General features: G+C 45.6%; 2 protein-coding genes across 3 annotated transcripts in view; one reads left to right on the top strand and one right to left on the bottom strand.

Annotated features, from left to right (window-relative positions):
• Positions 1 to 19936, top strand: part of LOC311139364 (sperm acrosome membrane-associated protein 6-like) — a gene marked incomplete at its 5' end in the record, with an annotated part of 1014348 nt that overhangs the window by 616974 nt on the left and 377438 nt on the right. The window lies entirely within an intron of this gene.
• LOC311140203 (rho guanine nucleotide exchange factor 1-like) overlaps positions 1 to 19936 on the bottom strand; it is a 49423-nt gene that overhangs the window by 17377 nt on the left and 12110 nt on the right. Inside the window, exons 2-20 of one of the 2 annotated variants that reach the window (XM_084175154.1) lie at positions 15670 to 15756; positions 15295 to 15408; positions 14626 to 14724; positions 13894 to 13936; positions 13658 to 13763; positions 11370 to 11510; positions 9559 to 9588; positions 8866 to 8974; positions 8635 to 8725; positions 8282 to 8314; positions 6773 to 6982; positions 6523 to 6664; positions 3403 to 3599; positions 3065 to 3211; positions 2290 to 2369; positions 1739 to 1979; positions 1548 to 1648; positions 1358 to 1432; positions 1163 to 1238 (exon numbers count right to left, since the gene is read on the bottom strand). In XM_084175154.1, coding sequence (XP_084031280.1) covers positions 1163 to 1238; positions 1358 to 1432; positions 1548 to 1648; positions 1739 to 1979; positions 2290 to 2369; positions 3065 to 3211; positions 3403 to 3599; positions 6523 to 6664; positions 6773 to 6982; positions 8282 to 8314; positions 8635 to 8725; positions 8866 to 8974; positions 9559 to 9588; positions 11370 to 11510; positions 13658 to 13763; positions 13894 to 13936; positions 14626 to 14724; positions 15295 to 15408; positions 15670 to 15720 — 2086 coding nt within the window. In that variant the 5' untranslated portion in view covers positions 15721 to 15756. The remainder of the gene's footprint in view (positions 1 to 1162; positions 1239 to 1357; positions 1433 to 1547; positions 1649 to 1738; positions 1980 to 2289; positions 2370 to 3064; positions 3212 to 3402; positions 3600 to 6522; positions 6665 to 6772; positions 6983 to 8281; positions 8315 to 8634; positions 8726 to 8865; positions 8975 to 9558; positions 9589 to 11369; positions 11511 to 13657; positions 13764 to 13893; positions 13937 to 14625; positions 14725 to 15294; positions 15409 to 15669; positions 15757 to 19936) is intronic. The other variant, XM_084175155.1, reaches the window with a different exon arrangement.

Below are 19936 nucleotides of genomic sequence, written 5' to 3'. Positions count from 1 at the left end.
GTCCGAGTGTGACCCCCTCCCCATGGGTTACTGCAGCCAGTGTTGCCAGCACTGCCACTACCTGGGTGGGCGTACCCCACCGGAATCCCCACCGGCTAGGTAAAAGGTCGTCAAGGTTCTCATTAGCAGCTTTGAGAATTTCCTTGTATATTATGCTCTCCCATCAGGGGGCTCTGGCTTTGTAGGACCAACCCTGCCAGGCAGGCTCAGAATCTTGAGGGGGTGGTGCTGCTCAAGTAGGTCTCTGACCGCATTTATTTCTCTGTTTAGGCTGCATACTCACAGCAGGTCCATAAAAGAGATGGGAACTTCTCTTTGGTGTATGGGTCGCTCAGGTGGGTGTCCAGGTTATAGGGTTAGGGATTTTTCCATCATGATAGGACAATAAAAAATTAGATTAGATGTATACTATATTTAAAAATGTATATCCCTCATCTACACAAAATTGAAAGCTCTCTCTCACTACCCCTGCTCATAGACCCCCGGTCGGCTCTGGGATATGCAACCATTTCCCCTCTCACTCACTTAACGCCGCACCTTTTCAAACACAAAAATGCACACCACATGGTTGACTGCGGAAGAAATGGGCCGAGCGTGCAAACGCACCCGCATCCACATCTGCCGCAAGGGGGAAAGGACGCCAGAGAGAACACAGGACCAACCACAACAACCATCCGCCAAAACAACAACCTCCCGCCAAAAAAGCCATGTTCTAATTATTTGTATTTAAAGATGTATTATTCTGCTTGTTATGTCGTTTCATCCTTTTATAAAATACTATACTTACTATAAATGTTATTTAATATTACAATCCCTATCATTGCTAGTATCGGGTGCTCCAATATTCGACTCCTCTATTACAACTTTTAGAATAGCCATGGAGTAGTCTTTGTGTCTCTGAACATTTGGTTGTCAATATATAGTTTATCCACCACGAGTGCAACACGTTTCCCTTTTAATCTGTTTTCCTTGAAGATTGGATACAGAACTTTGCGCCTTTCTGCAATCTCCCTCGGGAACTGATCATTCATGCCTATTTTCGTGCCAGCAAGTCTTTTTCCTAGGCTTTTAACCATTGCTTTATCTTTCAAAAAAGCAAATTTGGCAACAATTGGGCGCTCATATTTCTAACAAACTAATGTTAGTAGAGTTGATAGAGCACCTAAAGTTTTCTCCTTGGTCACTCTCCAGGTCAGAGGCCCCTCATAGATCATCTTTCTCTGGGCCAGGTCAAGATTCTGAGAGAGAAGAGATCGATAGAGTGATAAAGAATGAGAGAACAGGACAACTGTAGAAAGGATAGCATGAAGAGCACTGGACAGTGACCACACTACAAGCCCACACTATTGTCATTCACCCTGTATTCCAGGTACAGCTCGAAACTGGGCTTCAGTCCTGAGGTGTCCAGCCTGCGCTGGTAGTCTTTCAGTGTCTGGAGGGAGAGAGAAATCATTTATACTTTCCCTCAGACACTTATAATAATATTAGTAGATGGTTTGTGTGTGTGTGTGTGTGTGTGTGTGTGTGTGTGTGTGTATATATCTCACCAGCAGATTCTCCATCTGTTTGACCTCCTCGTTGACGTGGTTGAGGATCTTCCTACAGCACTCTGCACTCTGCTGGATACTCTCCTTCTCCAAGGTGTCCTCTACAGGAATACACACAACACATGTCACAACACACACACCAGTGCATAGTCTGTTTATCTAAATGAGAGCAGGGAAGGACACACACAGACCTGTGCACTTGGCGATGTTTTCCAGCAGTAGGGGGTATTTGGTGAGCCTCTGCATCTCAGTGGGGATGATGTCCTTCAGCTGCAGCCTACGACACTGAGGCCTACTCTCTGCCTCCAGTATGAAGGCGTTGAAACGGGGGTCTTTCTTCTGTCTGATCTTCAGCTGTTCCAGGGCCCACGTCTGGTGACTACAGAACCTAGACGTCAGCTTCTGAAACCACTCACCCTCCGTCCCTCCAAACTAGACAGAGACAGAGACAGAGACAGAGACAGAGACAGAGAGAGAGAGAGAGAGAGAGAGAGAGAGAGAGAGAGAGAGAGAGAGAGAGAGAGAGAGAGAGAGAGAGAGAGAGAGAGAGAGAGGAGAGATTAAAAGCTTTCTTCAGGGATCCATTTCCCTAACTATCCACCTCAAATAATGGATGAGGGGGTTAGGCTGAGATGGGGTGAGGGACACAGAGAGAGGGGAGTGAGGGTGAGGGGCACAGAGAGAGGGGAGTGAGGGTGAGGGGCACAGACAGGGGGGTGATGGAAGGTGACCTGTTCTTTACCCTGTTGAGTAACGTGGTTCCGATGGCCTTGACGATGAAATTGTGCTGACGCAGCTTCTTCAGGTGCTCATAGAAAGCATCTGCACAGAAACACACAGGGAGCACAGAGGTTGGACTGGGGTAGACTTATGGTTGGGTTATTATGGTCAGACTGAGGTCAATTTACAGTTACACTAGGGTTAATTTACTAGTGATGAGGGAAAAATATGGATACAGTTATATATCAGGATATAACTTTGGAAGATATATCGTATCATTTTGACAGTATCGCAATATTATTTTTGCGCTAGTTGCACCAAAGTTCCAGTATTTTCCCTTCATAGCTTGTTCTCAGTCTTCTTTTTAAATAAGGAGCCAATTTGTTTTCAGCACTTTTATTTCCATGACTGATCAAAACTTGTTTTCTCATGGCTCTCACTTGTCCTTCTGCAGCAGACATATGGTGAGCAATATGTTTGGAACATGGAATCACAATAAAATCACAGTATTGAATCGCAATACATAAAGAATCGTGAGAATCGCAATACATATCGTATCGGCACCTAAGTATCGTGGTAATATCGTATCGCGAGGTCCTACAATTTACAGTGGTCCGACTGACTTCAGCCAGCATCAGAACTGTAGAAGTGCTGTTGTCAGGTAACGGTCACAGTCATGCAGCGGCAGTAATGTGGTCATACTGTGTATGTGTGGTTGTATGTCAGGGGTATTGCGGTCGTACTGTTGTGGGGGTAACGGTCATACTACGGTCAAGCAGCGGTGGGACCGTACTCACAGTGCATGTCTATGATCTCGTCCAGGCTGGGGAAGATGGTGGCCAGCTCTGTGGTGGTCATGAGTTCCTCTCTCTCCAGAGGCTTCCAGAACACTGTCTGCAGAACACTCAGCATGCGCACGTGGGCATGCTCCGTCGCAAACAACTCTGAGAGAGAGAGAGAGAGAGAGGAAGGGAGAGAGAGGGGGGTTAGTCTAGTGCCAATTCATTCACAATATTATGCTTCAGATGACCAGCAGCTCAATGTTACACTGCAATTCTTTCTAAACCATTCTTTCCTCCTCCGTTGGCTGGATCCCTCCATCCCCCCATCCCTCCGTCCCTCCGTCCCTCCTCACCATTGATGACCTCCTGTCTCTTGGTCTCCTTCTTGCTGAGGTCTTTGAGGGTGTCTGGGGGGGTGTGTTCTCTCCAGTTGGGCGGGTCCTGCTCCAGCTCCAGGAGGCGAGGGTCCTGTTCCTCCTGCTGGGGGGTGGGGCCAGAGAGGGAAAGACCTGGGAGCGCACCCTCGAGGAGTAACACCCCTTCATCAACACTGATGGAAGAGAGGAGGAGGACAGAGGAGGAGGAGAGAGGGGAGGTATAAGGGGTATGGGGATAAAGGGTATGGGGCGATAATATGAAAAGAATGAGAAGCTAGAGAAGCTTCATCTAACGTAAAGCTAGAAAATCTGCTTGGGTTGAGAAGCATTTGGATTGGGACAGTAGGCTATTAGCTGGTTCAAAGTCTACATAATCTACAAACAGCATTAACATTGCACTTAGTTACAGTTAGTACTGTAGCCCTGACTCTAAGACACTAGCTCTGGCTCTGACCCTCCTCCTCCAGTCTAGATGTGTCACTCAGCAATGATCTCTTCCTGTCTTAATAAAGCTACTGGGGACACAGTGTAAGAACCCTCCATTCACTCTCACTCAGTCTGCTAGATTAACGGTGTGTCTTTTGGTTTTATAGTCAGACATCAGACAGTCAGTAAAGCAAAGTTAGTTGGTCAGTAATGTCAATGAGTCTGTCTGTCTGCCTGTCCATCAGTTAGTATAGTCAATCAGTCAGTCTGCCTGTCCATCAGTTAGTATAGTCAATCAGTCAGCCTGTCCATCAGTTAGTATAGTCAATCAGTCAGTCTGCCTGTCCATCAGTTAGTATAGTCAATCAGTCAGTCTGCCTGTCCATCAGTTAGTATAGTCAGTCAGTCAGCCTGCCTGTCTATCAGTTAGTATAGTCAATCAATCAGTCTGCCTGTCCATCAGTGACTCTGTCCGTCTGAGGCTGTGCTCCTCTCTCTCCCCCTGTGAGAGAAGGGGGGTAGGGGTCTGCCTTACGAGGGGTGGGGAGAGGTCGGGGAGGAGTGTGCTGCTGTGGCGGCGGCGGCTTGCAGGTCCACATCGCTACGGGAACGCGACTGTTTGGCCCGGGAGGAGCCACGGCGACGGGAGGAATGTCTGTCCACACGAGCACTCTCACTGCGTCCCACACGCCTGGGGAGGGAGGTAGGGAGGGAGGAGGAGAGTACATCGAGGGAAGGAAGGGAGGAGAGCGAGAGGAGAGCCAGTGGGCGGGAAAATACAAGGAGGAAGGTGGTATAAGGAGGAAGTAGAGAGACAGGTGGAGTGAGGAGTACAGGAACAACAAGGAAATGGTCCAGACGACCAAACCAAAGAGTACCGAGTCAACAATGAAGATGGGAGATATTAGGATAAAATGGACACAAGCAGGAGAACCATTACAGAGGAAGTCAATGTGATGTCAAAGGAATGTAGAGGATCAAAAGAAAGAGATGTGACAGAATGGATGGTTAGACTCAGGAGCCCTATTAGAAACACATTGGAAGCCCATCTACTTCAACACTATTGCATTTAGTTAAGAAAACGGTCATTAGTAACATCTCAGTGCGTCTGTGTACCAAGGCCGTTCAATTATGCAATTTTAATGACAATCATTTGGGCTTATCAGCTCTCCAATCTCACACATGGTACACACTGACAAGAAGACTATTGTTCTCTAACATCACAGCCCACTCACTTCACTTCAAGGTGCAGGATAAACAATACTTAGCCATGCAGTGAGTGTGTGTGTGTTTGTGTGTGAGAATTTCTATAATATGTTTCCATTATTGTGGCTGTATCAGAGTATGTTGGTCTGACATGATACTGTGTGTGTGTACAGTAATGTAGGATGGAGTGTGTTATCAATATGAGGCCCAGTGTGTGTCCGTATCCCTGTCGCAGAGATGTAGAAACCCACCTTGTCTTGCGTCTGTAAAAACACGGGACAGCACAGTTACATAACCACCACAACCACTCAACAGTAACACACACCCTTTCTACAACCTCCAACTCCCCCATCAACCGCTGCAGCACACGGACGGATGCTAACAGCACTGAAAGCATGTTAAAACCACAGAGAGCAAAGCACGCCCACAAACATAAGAGGTCTGCTGTCCTGAACATGGTACCACATGAAGCCTTGTGAAGACTGGACAACAGAACAGAGGAGATCCCCATAGAACAACACACACAGATGCCTTCTGCAAACAACAGACATGAAAGCGAACCAGACCTCACTGCTTGACTTACAGTAGGACTGGGATAAAGCCGACAACAGACAAATCCAAAGCTGGACCGCACGACTGAAGCAAAGTAAAAGTCAAGTTAATGCACTTAAGCCTGTAGAGATACAATGCTGTACAAACCAAATATAGCACAATGAATGGCCAACTCAAAAAAACAGACGCAAAACCCCAGACAATATAACAACAACGTTATAACAGCTTTCCCCAACTTTGGTACTTGAGTCTAGCCTGCACACACACAGAAGAGATGGCACACTGCAGTACAATGTTAACTATTGTACACTTAACAACTTGCTCTCAACAACTGAGCAGAGTCAGCATCGCACAAACAAGGAGACAGCATAGTGGGTGCTTTGGAAGTAGCAAACACAAACATGAAAAATGATGGACACAAAAAGAGTGAAAGAAAGTGGAGTACAAGAAAACAAAACAAAAGATTTGGGGTAGAGGAGAAGGGAGGAGGATGGGGTTGGGGTTGGGGTTGGGGGGGGGGGGGGGGTGCTGGAGGGGAAGACCAGGTCCCTGTAGCCACAGTAAGGGTCCATCTCCAAATGCTGGGTGGGTCTTAGCGATGTTAGCTAGATGGAGCTGCCGGCAGGGCAGGGCATGGCATGGCATGGCAGCAGTAAGGTGTGGTAGGTAGGCTAGGCAGCACAGTACACAGCAGGGACGGACGGAGACACTGAGGGAGTTTTACCACGCTCCCTCAGCCTTAGCATGGCCACTGACCCCTAACCTTTTTTAAATGTTTGACTATGTTCAACTATACCTAATAGTGTTGGGTTTATCCATCTTCTCTATCCCATTTTCTCCACCTTCCCACCCCGTCTCTTTACCTCGCTCTTCCTCTATTTCTCCCTCTCCCTCACTACCTCTCTCTCTCACCTGTCTTTGTCCAGGTTTTCCTCTGGGGGGAGTTCATTGGGTGAGGGGGGCTCCCATACAGCCAGCCCCCCTGGCAGCCCCGCGGGGGACACCTCGCCCCCCTCCGCCACCAACTGGGGGTCCGAACGGCTGTTGAACAGACCTGGGAGAGGAGAGAAGAAAACACACATTTCAGATTCACCTCACTGAATACACCCTTAGTTAGGTTGGGTGTTGCTATGCAACCATGTATCCGTCCAATCAGCCTTACCTATCTCGCTGTGGGAGAAGTCTGGGCTGGAGGTCACACTGATGTGGACCCCTGAACCCTCGCTGACCTCCGACCCCTGATGGGAGGCGGATCCTGTGGAAACAGACTTCCTGTTTAATGCTGGCGGGGCGGCATCAGGGGCGGAGGAGCCTCGAGAGGGGGCGAGGCCGCTGGAAGCCTTACGCTCCTGATTCACCTTCTCTTTATCCACTGAAAGAGAGGGAAGGTAGATAAATAGATGGTAAAATGGATGACAAAACAGTCAGAGGCATTTCCATGAGAGAGACCATGAGATTGTGAGACAGACAGACACACAGAGACAGACAGGATGAGTATAGGGCAATCAGTGGATCTGTGGTGAGAGAGGAGGGTTAATCATTCTCAGGGTTGGGACAGTTTAGCACCTACGTTCACAACCCTACGACAGACTGACCGTGTGTGTTTGTGTGTGTATGTGTTTGTGTGTGAGAGCTGGGAGAGACGGACAAAAATCCATAGGGTGATAAATTGACCCTTTTTTTTTTATAATGATAAATCAGCAATAAATAATGTTTAGGGGAGGTGCTAGAGCTGGGCAAGATGGCCAAAAAGTGATATCGTGATAAATGTAACTATTTTGCTCGATAACAATAAATAGCCTACATCTATAAAACAAAACGTTTTAAAGGAGCAGTTAGGTTACTTTACATTATCGGCAGGGCTCTAGACAATTTTTTTCCAGTGCCAAGTAAGTCAACTGAGATGGTAGCCTAATATTTAAAAAGTAAGCTATTCCATCTAACATATCCAGGGAATGCATGATTTATATTTTGATGTGCAACCTGTCAAAATAGGATCTAGTATTATCAGATTTATTTCTGGCTCTTCAGAGAATTTGTCGACATCTTTGTGCATATATACTATAGGCTATATTATTCACCACATGAGGAAGTGGGAACTCAAAACACTTCGCTAGTGATATTGTTGCTATAGACATGTAGGCTAATTTATTCATCTATCAGTAAATGTAGGCTAATGTCCTACAAAAACGTTCCAGTGCTAGGCCTAGGCTACTTGATGTACATCAAGATCTCACGGTTTTACCAATTTGGCGTCAGATTCTGAGGTTTATCCACGTTTCTCCAAACGTCAAATTTCAAAGTTGCACCAAACGTCAACATTTCTGCAGGAAACAACATAATGCATAGGCTGTTACTGTTGACCAAATAATGGTTTTAGAACCATCTACAGGAACGTTGTTTAGCAAAATTGTTTTATCGTCTCAGCTCTAGTGTGTGTGTATGGTCAGTCCATCTATCAAAACACCAGTGATAACAGATCATGCCACAGAATCTACACCTACAGGCAAAAAAGCAAGTCAACAAATCAAAAACTTGGCGTTCCCCTCGGATCCCCTTCCAGGTTTGATTTGGTACATGCAAACATGCATTGGGGTTGATTAGTAAGGACTAGACCATTCTAGAGATAAAGGGGTGGGGAAGAGGAGATGCAAGAGCCAGACGGTGGTACCTTCAGCCTCCACTTTAGGAAGTTTGACCTCAGCTGAAAGAAGAACACAGGGCAAGACAACGGGTTCTTTTTAATTCTACAATGACTTTGGCTTATACAGGCACTATGGTCATTCTGGTAGACCCACTTTTGGATGGCGATCGATAATCAAACACCTGACATAGCTTTTACTATGTCATCCATTCTGTTTCTCTGTACCTTCAGTATGCATATGTATTTAGTAGTGTATACAGTATGTATTTATTGTAAGTATTTGTATTGTTTTTTAACTATGTAATGAAGACAAACTAATTTCCCCTTGGGTATTGATAAAGTACAATCTCATCTCATATTATGACACTGCTGGTACGTACTGCTGCCAGCAATCCAGCCACCAGCGGCGCTGAGGATGTTGGGAAAACCCCCCTTCTGTTTGGATTTAGTGGACTCCTCACTCTTCTTACTCTGAAAGGGAGATGGACGGAGAGAGAAAAAGAGAGAGCGCATTATGACAAGAACAGTCCAATAATACTGGATAGGTTGGTGTGTGGTATGGACTGTGGACCATGGAGTCCAGCTAGCTGCAAACCAACAGACAGTCTCACCTTCCCAAGGGGTCTCCTGAAGAAGCCTCTGGACTTCTTACTGTCAGCTACTCTGGACTTCACTCCTAGGTGCTTCATGTAGAAGGCCACTGCTGCAAAGATGGACGAACTGGAGGACGAGAGAGAGGGAGAGAGAGAGAGAGCGATCTCTGTAATGTTAGTGGTGATGAAAGTACATACTGTATAAATGCATATTATTGACATTGCAATAGAAATAAACAGTAATGATAAACTATTATAGAGGATGCTAAAGCATGAGCTGTAAATAAAAAGAAAAAGTGTGAAAGAGAGGGAGAGTAGGGGTGGGATTGAGATGAGAAAAGGGTTTGGGTTGGAATATGAGAAAGGATGGAGAAAGGATGGGGTGATTCTAGGTGGAGAGTTGGAAGTTTACCAGAGAGGAGGAGGAGGAGAAAGAGGAGGAGCTTGAGAGGGAAAATGCAAGAGCTTCTCAAACTGAGGCAAGACCATAAACCAAGAAAGTCTACATCTGCTACAGAATGCCATTTATGGCAAAGTAATGCAACTATAGTACTGAAGACTGCACAACGTACAACTATAGAGCAAAACAAACTCATTGAGGAGGAAGAGAAAAAAAAATAAAGCAGGGAGATGGACAAAACATGTCTAGCATGCATTCACAAATTGACGGAAGAGGTTCAGACACACAGCACCGTGAAACACAGAACTCACCATTTCTCCTCATCTGCAACGATGGAGGGACTGAAAGAGAGGAGATGAATAGATATTAAAGAGATAAAGAGCGAGAAAGATAAGTGCAGACATTGCCAAGTCTGTAGACTTACCGCCGGAGTCGATTAAGTGGCATTTTCCCTTGCTTTTTCTCGACCGATTCTTAACTCTGTTTTGGGATGGTGGAATCTGAAGCGACTAAGCTTTTCCTGAACCAACTCAAATCTGACTACAGTGATATTGTGTTCAGAACAGAGGCTATTGAACATATTCTGATATTTCCAACAAGAAATGGGAAAAAATTAATCTAAAAGTTTAAAACAATGAGAGATGCATTAAACGCTGCACCCAAAACAATGCACAAGAAACGATTGACAATTGTTTTTAAACTAAAATACTTCAAAAATCAAATCTGTAAAAATCTATCCAATATGCTTTTCTGCACAAGGCAAGGTTTTAGCTCTCTAACTATCTGCAAAAGATAAGTCTAAAGTCAAGGCACAGCTGCTCTCTGGCAATTGTCTGCAGGGTGAGTGGAAACATCTAACAATGTTCCAGGACAGCGGAAATGACTATTTAACTGTGTTTTAGTCTGATGCAACAAGCAGGAAATAAGATCCCTCCCTTTATTTTAATAGAAAAGCAAAATGGTGGGGAGGGGTTTCCCCGGGATTCCCCAAGCCAAGCCAATCAGGACGCCCCATCCCTCTATTCCACTGTCAGACTGACCAATGGGAGGCAGAGGAGGTGAGGTCACCATGTTGTGGCAGAGAGAGGGGGAGAGTGGGGGAGCGGCTGAACGAGGGTGAGTGTGGGATTGTGGAGGAGAGCAGAAGTTTGAGGAAGAAGGAGAGGATTGTGTAAGTGAATCTAAATGGACAGAATAAATGAATAACTATTTTGTAGTTAGGAGACAGAGAGAGTTGATTGTGAGTCAGTAACAGGGCCGGTGGGAAGCTGCTTTATGATGTGTTTGACACTGCCTGCCGACAAGCTCTTCATACTTCCTCCACTGACCATACAGCAGTAACCAGAGAAAAGGGACTTATGCAATGGGCATATCCCTTTTCCGGTCTCTCTCTTATAGTCACTCTTCCATCCTCTCTCTTCACACTGCAGGTTAAAGAGTTAGCCTCCTGCTGTCCTCCTCTCCCCCTCTGTCTCATTCACTTGTTCCATTGTTTATTGTGTCTGGCCACTTGGTCAGAGGTAGATGAACTTCCCCCTACTTCCCCCTCTGTGTCCGGCAGCCGGACTGCATCAATAATACTGCACTGCCCCTACTCCCCCTCCCTCCCTCCATCCTCCCCCTCCCTCCTGTTGGCAGCATGCCAGGGGACAGCCTTCCTGCCAACGTGGCACTGCTGACTCGATCCTTCTCCCTCCGCTTCCTCTCTTCCTTCTCCCTTTTTCCCCTCTTTTCCAATCACTGCTCTCCCTCTTTCTTTTCTCCCCACTAACCTCCTCTTCTCTCCTCCTCCTCTTTAATCATCCATCCATCTATCTATCTATCTATCTCCATAGTGGTCTCTGTGTGTTGAACTGGTTGTCAGTGTGTGTATTTATGTACCATATTCTAGAAATGTCCGCTGAGGGACTGGAACTGTGATGTATCACTAGAGGCCCGTGATGTCATGATGATACTATACAGTATTTAATTGAATTCAAATGAAACTTGCCCCCAAACGAAGCTACGGGAGGTTTAACTTAGCTAATTAGACTGTACCCTTATCTATTAAGTTACATAAAAGCTACATGCCATGTAGCACTGCATTATTAAAGTCAATAATCCACCCTAGCCGTCTACTCACTGGATCTCAGACATCTTGTCCAGCAGGGTCTCTGCCACGGCCTTCTCCTTCATCTCCATGGGGATACGATCGGTGGGGTAGTGAGACTCCACCTCCATCAGCTCTGCCGCGTTAGGGGTCATACCCATCATCCTCTTCTGCCTGAGAGGGGGGCACAGCAGGAAGTAGCCCTTTAAGTATTTACATATCACACTATATAACTGTCATTAGTCTGACATCTATCGCTGAGGGCTAATTGGTACAAACATGTGCATGGGGAGCAACAAGAGAATGTGTTTAGGGCAGACACTATTTGAACCCAATGTTATCACTGGTGAGTCAATACAGTGGCTTGTGAAAGTATTCACCCCCATTGGCATCTTTCCTATTTTGTTGAAGGTGCGGGGCTGGTTGCTTGGAAGTTGCTGCCTGGAACTGCTGCCAGAAGGACTGGGATCTGAATTTGGACGCTTGCCTCGAGAACACGGCTCCTATCTTGACCATTGGGTCTGTTGGCTCCGGGGAACCCTAGGTCTCTGCTTTGGCACTGTAGGCTTGTGGTACAGTGGCTTGCGAAAGTATTCACCCCCCTTGTTCTTTTTCCTATTTTGGAATAGGGGTTTGTATCATTTGATATAGACAACATGCCTACCACTTTGAAGATGCAAAATATGTTTTTCTGGTGAAACAAACAAGAAATAAGACAAAGAAACAGAAAACTTGAGCATGCATAACTATTCACCCCCCACCTAAAGTCAATACTTTGTAGAGCCACTTTTTGCAGCAATTACAGCTGCAAGTCTCTTGGGGTATGTCTCTATAAGCTTGGCACATCTAGCCACTGGGATTTTTGCCCATTCTTCAAGGCAAATCTGCTCCCTTCAAGTTGGATGGGTTCCGCTGGTGTACAGCAATCTTTAAGTCATACCACAGATTCTCAATTGGATTGAGGTCTGGGCTTTGACTAGGCCATTCCAAGACATTTAAATGTTTCCCCTTAAACCACTCGAGTGTTGCTTTAGCAGTATGCTTAGGGTCATTGTCCTGCTGGAAGGTGAACCTCTGTCCCAGTCTCAAATCTCTGGAAGACAGAAACAGGTTCCCCTCAAGAATTTTCCTGTATTTAGCACCATCCATCATTCCTTCACTTCTGACCAATTTCCCAGCCCCTGCCGATGAAAAACATCCCCACAGCATGATGCTGCCACCACCATGCTTTACTGTGGGGATGGTGTTCTCGGGGTGATGAGAGGTGTTGGGTTTGCGCCAGACATAGCGTTTTCCTTGATGGCCAAAAAGCTCAATTTTAGTCTCATCTGACCAGAGTACCTTCTTCCATATATTTGGGGAGTCTCCCACATGCCTTTTGGCGAACACCAAACATGTTTGCTTATTTTATTCTTTAAGCAATGGCTTTTTTCTGGCCACTCTTCCATAAAGCCCAGCTCTGTGGAGTGTACGGCTTAAAGTGGTCCTATGGACAGATACTCCAATCTCCGCTGTGGAGCTTTGCAGCTCCTTCAGGGTTATCTTTGGTCTCTTTGTTGCCTCTCTGATTAATGCCCTCCTTGCCTGGTCCGTGAGTTTTGGTGGGCGGCCCGCTCTTGGCAGGTTTATTGTGGTGCCATATTCTTTCAATTTTTTAATAATGGATTGAATTGTGCTCCGTGGGATGTTCAAAGTTTCGGATATTTTTTTATAACCCAACCCTGATCTGTACTTCTCCACAACTTTGTCCCTGACCTGTTTGGAGAGCTCCTTGGTCTTCATGGTGCCGCTTGCTTGTTGGTGCCCCTTGCTTAGTGGTGTTGCAGATTCTGGGGCCTTTCAGAACAGGTGTATATATACTGAGATCATATGACAGATCATGTGACACTTAAATAAAGTCCACCTGTGTGCAATCTAACTAATTATGTGACTTCTGAAGGTAAATGGTTGCACCAGATATTATTTAGTGGCTTCATAGCAAAGGGGGTGAATACATATGCACGCACCACTTTTCCGTTACTTATTTCTTAGAATGTTTTGAAAAAATATATTTTTTTCATTTCACTTCACCAATTTGGACTATTTTGTGTATGTCCATTACATGAAATCCAAATAGAAATCCATTTAAATTACAGGTTGTAATGTAACAAAGTAGGAAAAACGCCAAGGGGGATGAATACTTTTGCAAGGCACTGTAGGTGCTGTTTCACTGGTTCCATAGATATGGCTGATTTTTAACAGGTCACTGCTGGTTCTATGGATGTGGGTGTGGTGTGGATGTGGATGTTCTATGGGTGTTGGTGTTCCCTGGGATGTGTCACCTGAAGTCTTCCAGCTGTCGCAGCACCTCTGGGACTTGAGCCAACTGGACATCCTGGACAAACTTCTTCTGCTGCTCCTCGCTGAGCAGGTCTGGTCTGGTACGGTCTGAGACAGAGAGAGAGATTACATACACAACATGCTTTATCCAGATAATGCTGAGTAGATCAGTGATGGAATAGCAGTATGACGGCTGCATGATCTAAAATCCTAAAAGAACGATTGTAGGAGGGCTTACCCAACTCAAACGATACATTGTGAGGGACTTGCACTCTGAGAATCTGTGTGGGTATAAGAGAAGGAGGGAGAGACATTTTTTATTTGACATAATGATTCACACTGACTTCCATGACACAATTTGTATAGAAATCTCAAACACTGCAGTACACCACAGTCACCACCAGATGACACTTGAATACCAATCCAAAAAAAATGCAGGCAAGAGGAAAATGAGAAAACAGAAGTACAATTTCTACTCCATGAGTCTCTCTACCTCTGAATGTTCCAATGAACTTTCACTAAACTTATCCTTTTAGAATAGAGTGAGTGTAAAACAGAAAAAGAGCAACAGAAAATGTGATTCTTCCCAAAGGTCATTCCCACGACCTAAACAGGAAGTAGTGGGTCAGACGGAGAAAGTGTGACACACACTGAGTAGAGGGACAAAGAGAGAGAGGGGAGGGAGAAAGAGAGAAAGAGGAGAGAGACTCTGGTCAGATGAGCATAGCTTGCAATGTGAGTGTGAGTGTGCGAGAGGGAGAGCGAGAAAGACACACACACAGGGCGAGAGGAAGAGCGTTGCCCTATAAAAGGGGTACAGAGGGTACAGAGGGTATAACCGGACAAACGGCCAGTAGCAAGAAGAAGCACGGTACAGAACAGGTACTAAGTACGGTACAGAACAGTGAGGTGCCATTCTGGCTCTGGGCTCTACAATCGCTTCTTAGCTCCCTGTGTTTCTTGCACATACAGCGCCCTTGTCCAGGAAGCTGTTGTAGAAATCCACAAAATGCTTCTTGGTCTCTTTGGTACTGAGGTTCTTGAAGAGGTCAGCATGGAGGTAACACAACTGAGAGGGGGAGGGAGGGAGAGAGAGAGAGAGAAAAAGAGAGAGAAAAATGAGGAAGGAAGCTAGAAGATGTGAGTACCACACACAAACATGACCATTTTCTATAACACTATTAAGAAGGTAATTTATGCAGCCGTATGCAGACGTTCTACAGCACATTGTGACACTCTGGAGGACAGATAGTCTGGTGTATATTCAAATACAGGTGCATCGCTAGCTACAGGGACAGGCATGGGGAAGTAGGGGGGTTGGGAGAGGGGTGAGGAGAGGGAGGCTGTCTGGGCTGTGGGGGTAACAGTACCTGGGTGGATCACGGTGTCTGCATGCAGAATAAAGGGAGAGACAGGCATGCTTAATATCACTGGAGATACATAGCAACACATGGAGCAGACACTCATCACTCACTAAGTACATAAACACCCAAACACACACCAGACGACACACACACACACACACACACACACACACACACACACACACACACACACACAGACACACCAGATGACACACACACACACACACACTACCCCCGGTCCTCTCCAGGTGCATTCGGGGGTCTGTAGTTCTCACCAGGGAGGAGCAGTCGAACTGCAGGATGACGTGCTGAAGGAAGACCAGCAGGTGGGTTGGCCTGCCCTTCACTAGCTCTATACTGGTGAAGTGACTGCTGTGGTCATCCACCATCTGGGATGGACAGAGAAAGAGGGGGCAGATTAGAAAACAGTAGATATATTGAGGGAGAGGTGAGGAAAAGAGGATGGAAGGAGGAGACAGTACAGAGTGAAGGAGAGATTAGATAGAGGACATTGGTGGACAGGGAATGACGAGAAGGGTAGAGAATGGAGTGTGAGAGGGACAGAGAGAAAGGTCAGAACAGATATGATCATTAATCCATTAGTGAGTCTATTGTTCAGTACAGTTCATTGTCATTAGGGAGTTACTCACAGGTTCCAGATCATTCTCAAAGTCTTCATCCTCAGCTCCGATGATGCTCATGGCTGGGTTAAACCACTGAGCCCCAAACGCTCCCCGCTACAGACAGAGACACAAAGATACAGTTAAACCACTGAGGCCCAAACGCTCCCCGCTACAGACAGAGACACAAAGATACAGTTAAACCACTGAGGACCAAACGCTCCCCGCTACAGACAGAGACACAAAGATACAGTTAAACCACTGAGGCCCAAACGCTCCCCGCTACAGACAGAGTAGATCTGGGACAATAAACCGAAAATGATCGACACCGACCAGACCGATCACTTATCGCCGGCATTTTGCTGATATCGTTCATTACAATAAGTAGCCTATACTAGAAAATGTGAAGTTTGAAATGAAATAAGTTTGCTAATATGGGTGATTGTTTATGGGATAATTGATGGCTACAACCATCAAACTAGTAGTAGTAGTTTAAATAATTTTATTTTTAAACTGTGGTTCACATTAATGTTATGAACGTATAGTTATATTTATTGTTATCGCATCAATTCAGGCAATTTATTGCGATATGGATTTTTGGCAACATGAGGAGAGGACATTACCCCATCTGACACCACCACAACCTGCTGAGTGACACTACGAAAGTCAACCCACACCGACCTCAGGCCTCACCCACCACACCCACACACACACACACACTTACAGTCAAGAAGATGAGGGAGGAAACATATATAGGCTACCCCAGGGGTAGGCAACCCTGGTCCTGAAGTGCTGCAGGCCCTTCATGTTTTTGGTTTAACTGACCTGGAAGACCAGGTGTGTTGATTTTAGGCAATCACTGAACTGATCAATGAGCTCAGCTGGTCAGGTGTGGTGCCTAGTTGGGACAAAATCCTGCAGTACCTGCGGCACGCCAGGAACAGGGTTGCCGACCTCTGGGCTACCCTATAGGACCCCTTAATCTGACTACTAAAGCCTTGTTCACACTGCGGACCTTAATGCTCAAATCAGTTTTATTTTTCAAATCCGTTTTAGAATACTGACTGTCGAAACAGCAAGTTACAAGTGACCAAATCAGATGTGTTCAGACAGCAGTCATTAGCTGACATGGCCAAGCTAGTTGTCATAGTAACGACTGGTGTGTGGCGGTGGTGTAGCAAATATATTTATAACTAAACCAAGATAGACCACAGCCTGCCATTTCAAATGGAAACAAATTAGTCATAGTGGGTAGAACAAGCAAGGAGGTGGGCAGAGCCAAGCACAAGCTAGCGAGATCCTATTGGCGTGTTCTAGCATACATTTGCATATTTCCGTTACGGAACGCCTACTCTGTGAAGTGTGCGTGTGCAATAACTCAATTCACCTTTGCACTCGTTCTAAACAAAGCAAATTGTTTTTACTTTAGCAAAGGGTCAAGTCTAGAAAACTTAGTCCACTCTTTTCGTAAGAGATTATAGTTTTGGGAACAGAAAACTGTATTGAGATCAAAGGTTTATTTAATGTGAAAATTAGCAGAATGTCGGCCAAAATCCATCTCGTTCCATCTTCTCCCACTGCCGGCCACTGGGCTTCCTCTCACTGCCATATTTGGTAGTGAGTGGAAACACCAAGCGGATGCTTCACATTTATACATCCGGTGAAATATCTGTCTCATTGTTCTATCTGTGGGTGTACACTGATTGCTGCTGGTGCTGGTGCTTCCTATCATTCAGACGTTAATTAGCAAGCTAAGGTGAAAACAATGCCAGCCATGGACGTTTCCCAGTTGCTTTGAATGTTCAAAATCATAGTGTAAGAACACTTAAAGCCTCAAAAGGACAAGATGGTCCAACTTTCAAAACAAGTCCTTTTTGGCTAGCCACAGCAGTCAACTAACTAGCTAGGTAGCCGTTTAGCTTTCTAGCAAATTCACTAATTTGCTTGTAAACAATTAACAAGCTAGTATGAAAAAAAAAAGATAAAAAAAATAAAAAAACATGTATGCACTCACTAACTGTAAGTCGCTCTGGATAAGAGCATCTGCTAAATGACTAAAATGTAAAATGTAAAAATGTAGTTAGTTACCACATGTTCTTGTAAATCTGTCAAGAGTAGCTAGCTAGAGTGGGGGGAAAAAGTATTTGATCCCCTGCTGATTTTGTACGTTTGCCCACTGACAAAGACATGATCAGTCTATCATTTTAATGGTAGGTTTATTTGAACAGTGAGAGACAGAATAACAACAACAAAATCCAGAAAAACAAATGTCAAAAATTTTATAAATTGATTTGCATTTCAATGATGGAAATAAGTATTGGACCACTCTGCAAAACATGACTTAGTACTTGCTGACAAAACCCTTGTTAGCAATCAAAGAGGTCAGATCTTTCTTGTAGTTGGCCACCAGGTTTGCACACATCTCAGGAGGGATTTTGTCCCACTCCTCTTTGTAGATCTTCTCCAAGTCATTAAGGTTTCGAGCCTGACGTTTGGCAACTCGAACCTTCAGCTCCCTCCACAGATTTTCTATGGGATTAAGGTCTGGAGACTGGCTAGGCTAGGCCACTCCAGGACCTTAATGTGCTTCTTCTTGAGCCACTCCTTTGTTGCCTTGGCCGTGTGTTTTGGGTCATTGTCATGCTGGAATACCCATCCACGACCCATTTTCAATGCACTGGCTGAGGGAAGGAGGTTCTCACCCAAGATTTTACGGTACATAGCTCCATCCATCGTCCCTTTGATGCAGTGAAGTTGTCCTGTCCCCTTAGCAGAAAAACATCCCCAAAGCATAATGTTTCCACCTCCATGTTTGACGGTGGGGATGGTGTTCTTGGGGTCATAGGCAGCATTCCTCCTCCTCCAAACACGGCGAGTTGAGTTGATGCCAAAGAGCTCGATTTTGGTCTCATCTGACCACAACACTTTCACCCAGTTCTCCTCTGAGTCATTCAGATGTTCATTGGCAAACTTCAGACGGGCCTGTATATGTGCTTTCCTGAGCAGGGGGACCTTGCGGGCGCTGCAGGATTCCAGTCCTTCACGGCGTAGTGTGTTACCAATTGTTTTCTTGGTGACTATGGTCCCAGCGGCCTTGAGATCATTGACAAGATCCTCCCGTGTAGTTCTGGGCTGATTCCTCACCGTTCTCATGATCATTGCAACGCCACGAGGTGAGATCTTGCATGGAGCCCCAGGCAGAGGGAGATTGACAGTTATTTTGTGTTTCTTCCATTTGCGAATAATCGCACCAACTGTTGTCACCTTCTCACCAAGCTGCTTGGTGACGGTCTTGTAGCCCATTCCAGCCTTGTGTAGGTCTACAATCTTGTCCCTGACATCCTTGGAGAGCTCTTTGGTCTTGGCCATGGTGGAGAGTTTGGAATCTGATTGATTGCTTCTGTGGACAGGTGTCTTTTATACAGGTAACAAACTGAGATTAGGAGCACTCCCTTTAAGAGTGTGCTCCTAATCTCAGCTCGTTACCTGTATAAAAGACACCTGGGAGCCAGAAATCTTTCTGATTGAGAGGGGGTCAAATACTTATTTCCCTCATTAAAATGCAAATCAATTTATAACATTTTTGACATGCGTTTTTCTGGATTTTGTTGTTGTTATTCTGTCTCTCACTGTTCAAATAAATGTGGCTTGAAACATCTGATTCCATCTGCTTTTTGGCTGTTGAGACCGCAGGAAGAATAACAGATTCGAATCAGATGTGACTCAAATCCACATTTTTGGCATTTCAAACTGCCAATGTGAACAAGGCTTTACCGTGAACAAGGCTTTACAGACATCAGCTCATGGGACAGGCACGTTAAACTCAGGTCCAAGGCAAAGAGTTGGGGGGAGTCTATTACGGTTAGAGTGTTTGGATGGACTCTATGGTAAGAGCTTTTGGGGGGGGGACTATGGTGGTAGTATGGGGTCTACTGCAAAACAACACATTTCACTGCAACTATCCGGTGTATGTGACAATTAAACATTTTATTTACACTGGTTAGGGAGGGGGTCTACTCTGGTTAGAGAGGGGGTCTACTCTGGTTAGTGAAGGGGTCTATTATGGTTAGGGAGGGGGTCTATTATGGTTAGGGAGGGGGTCTACTCTGGTTAGGGAGGGGGTCTACTCTGGTTAGGGAGGGGGTCTACTCTGGTTAGGGAGGGGGTCTAATCTGGTTAGGGAGGGGGTCTATTATGGTTAGGGAGGGGGTCTACTCTGGTTAGGGAGGGGGTCTACTCTGGTTAGGGAGGGGGTCTACTCTGGTTAGGGAGGGGGTCTACTCTGGTTAGTGAAGGG

This window comes from Coregonus lavaretus, assembly GCF_964263955.1.
Source record: "Coregonus lavaretus genome assembly, chromosome: 13".
Classification (NCBI taxonomy): Eukaryota; Metazoa; Chordata; class Actinopteri; order Salmoniformes; family Salmonidae; genus Coregonus; species Coregonus lavaretus.
This window is presented reverse-complemented; position numbering and strand designations above follow the sequence as displayed.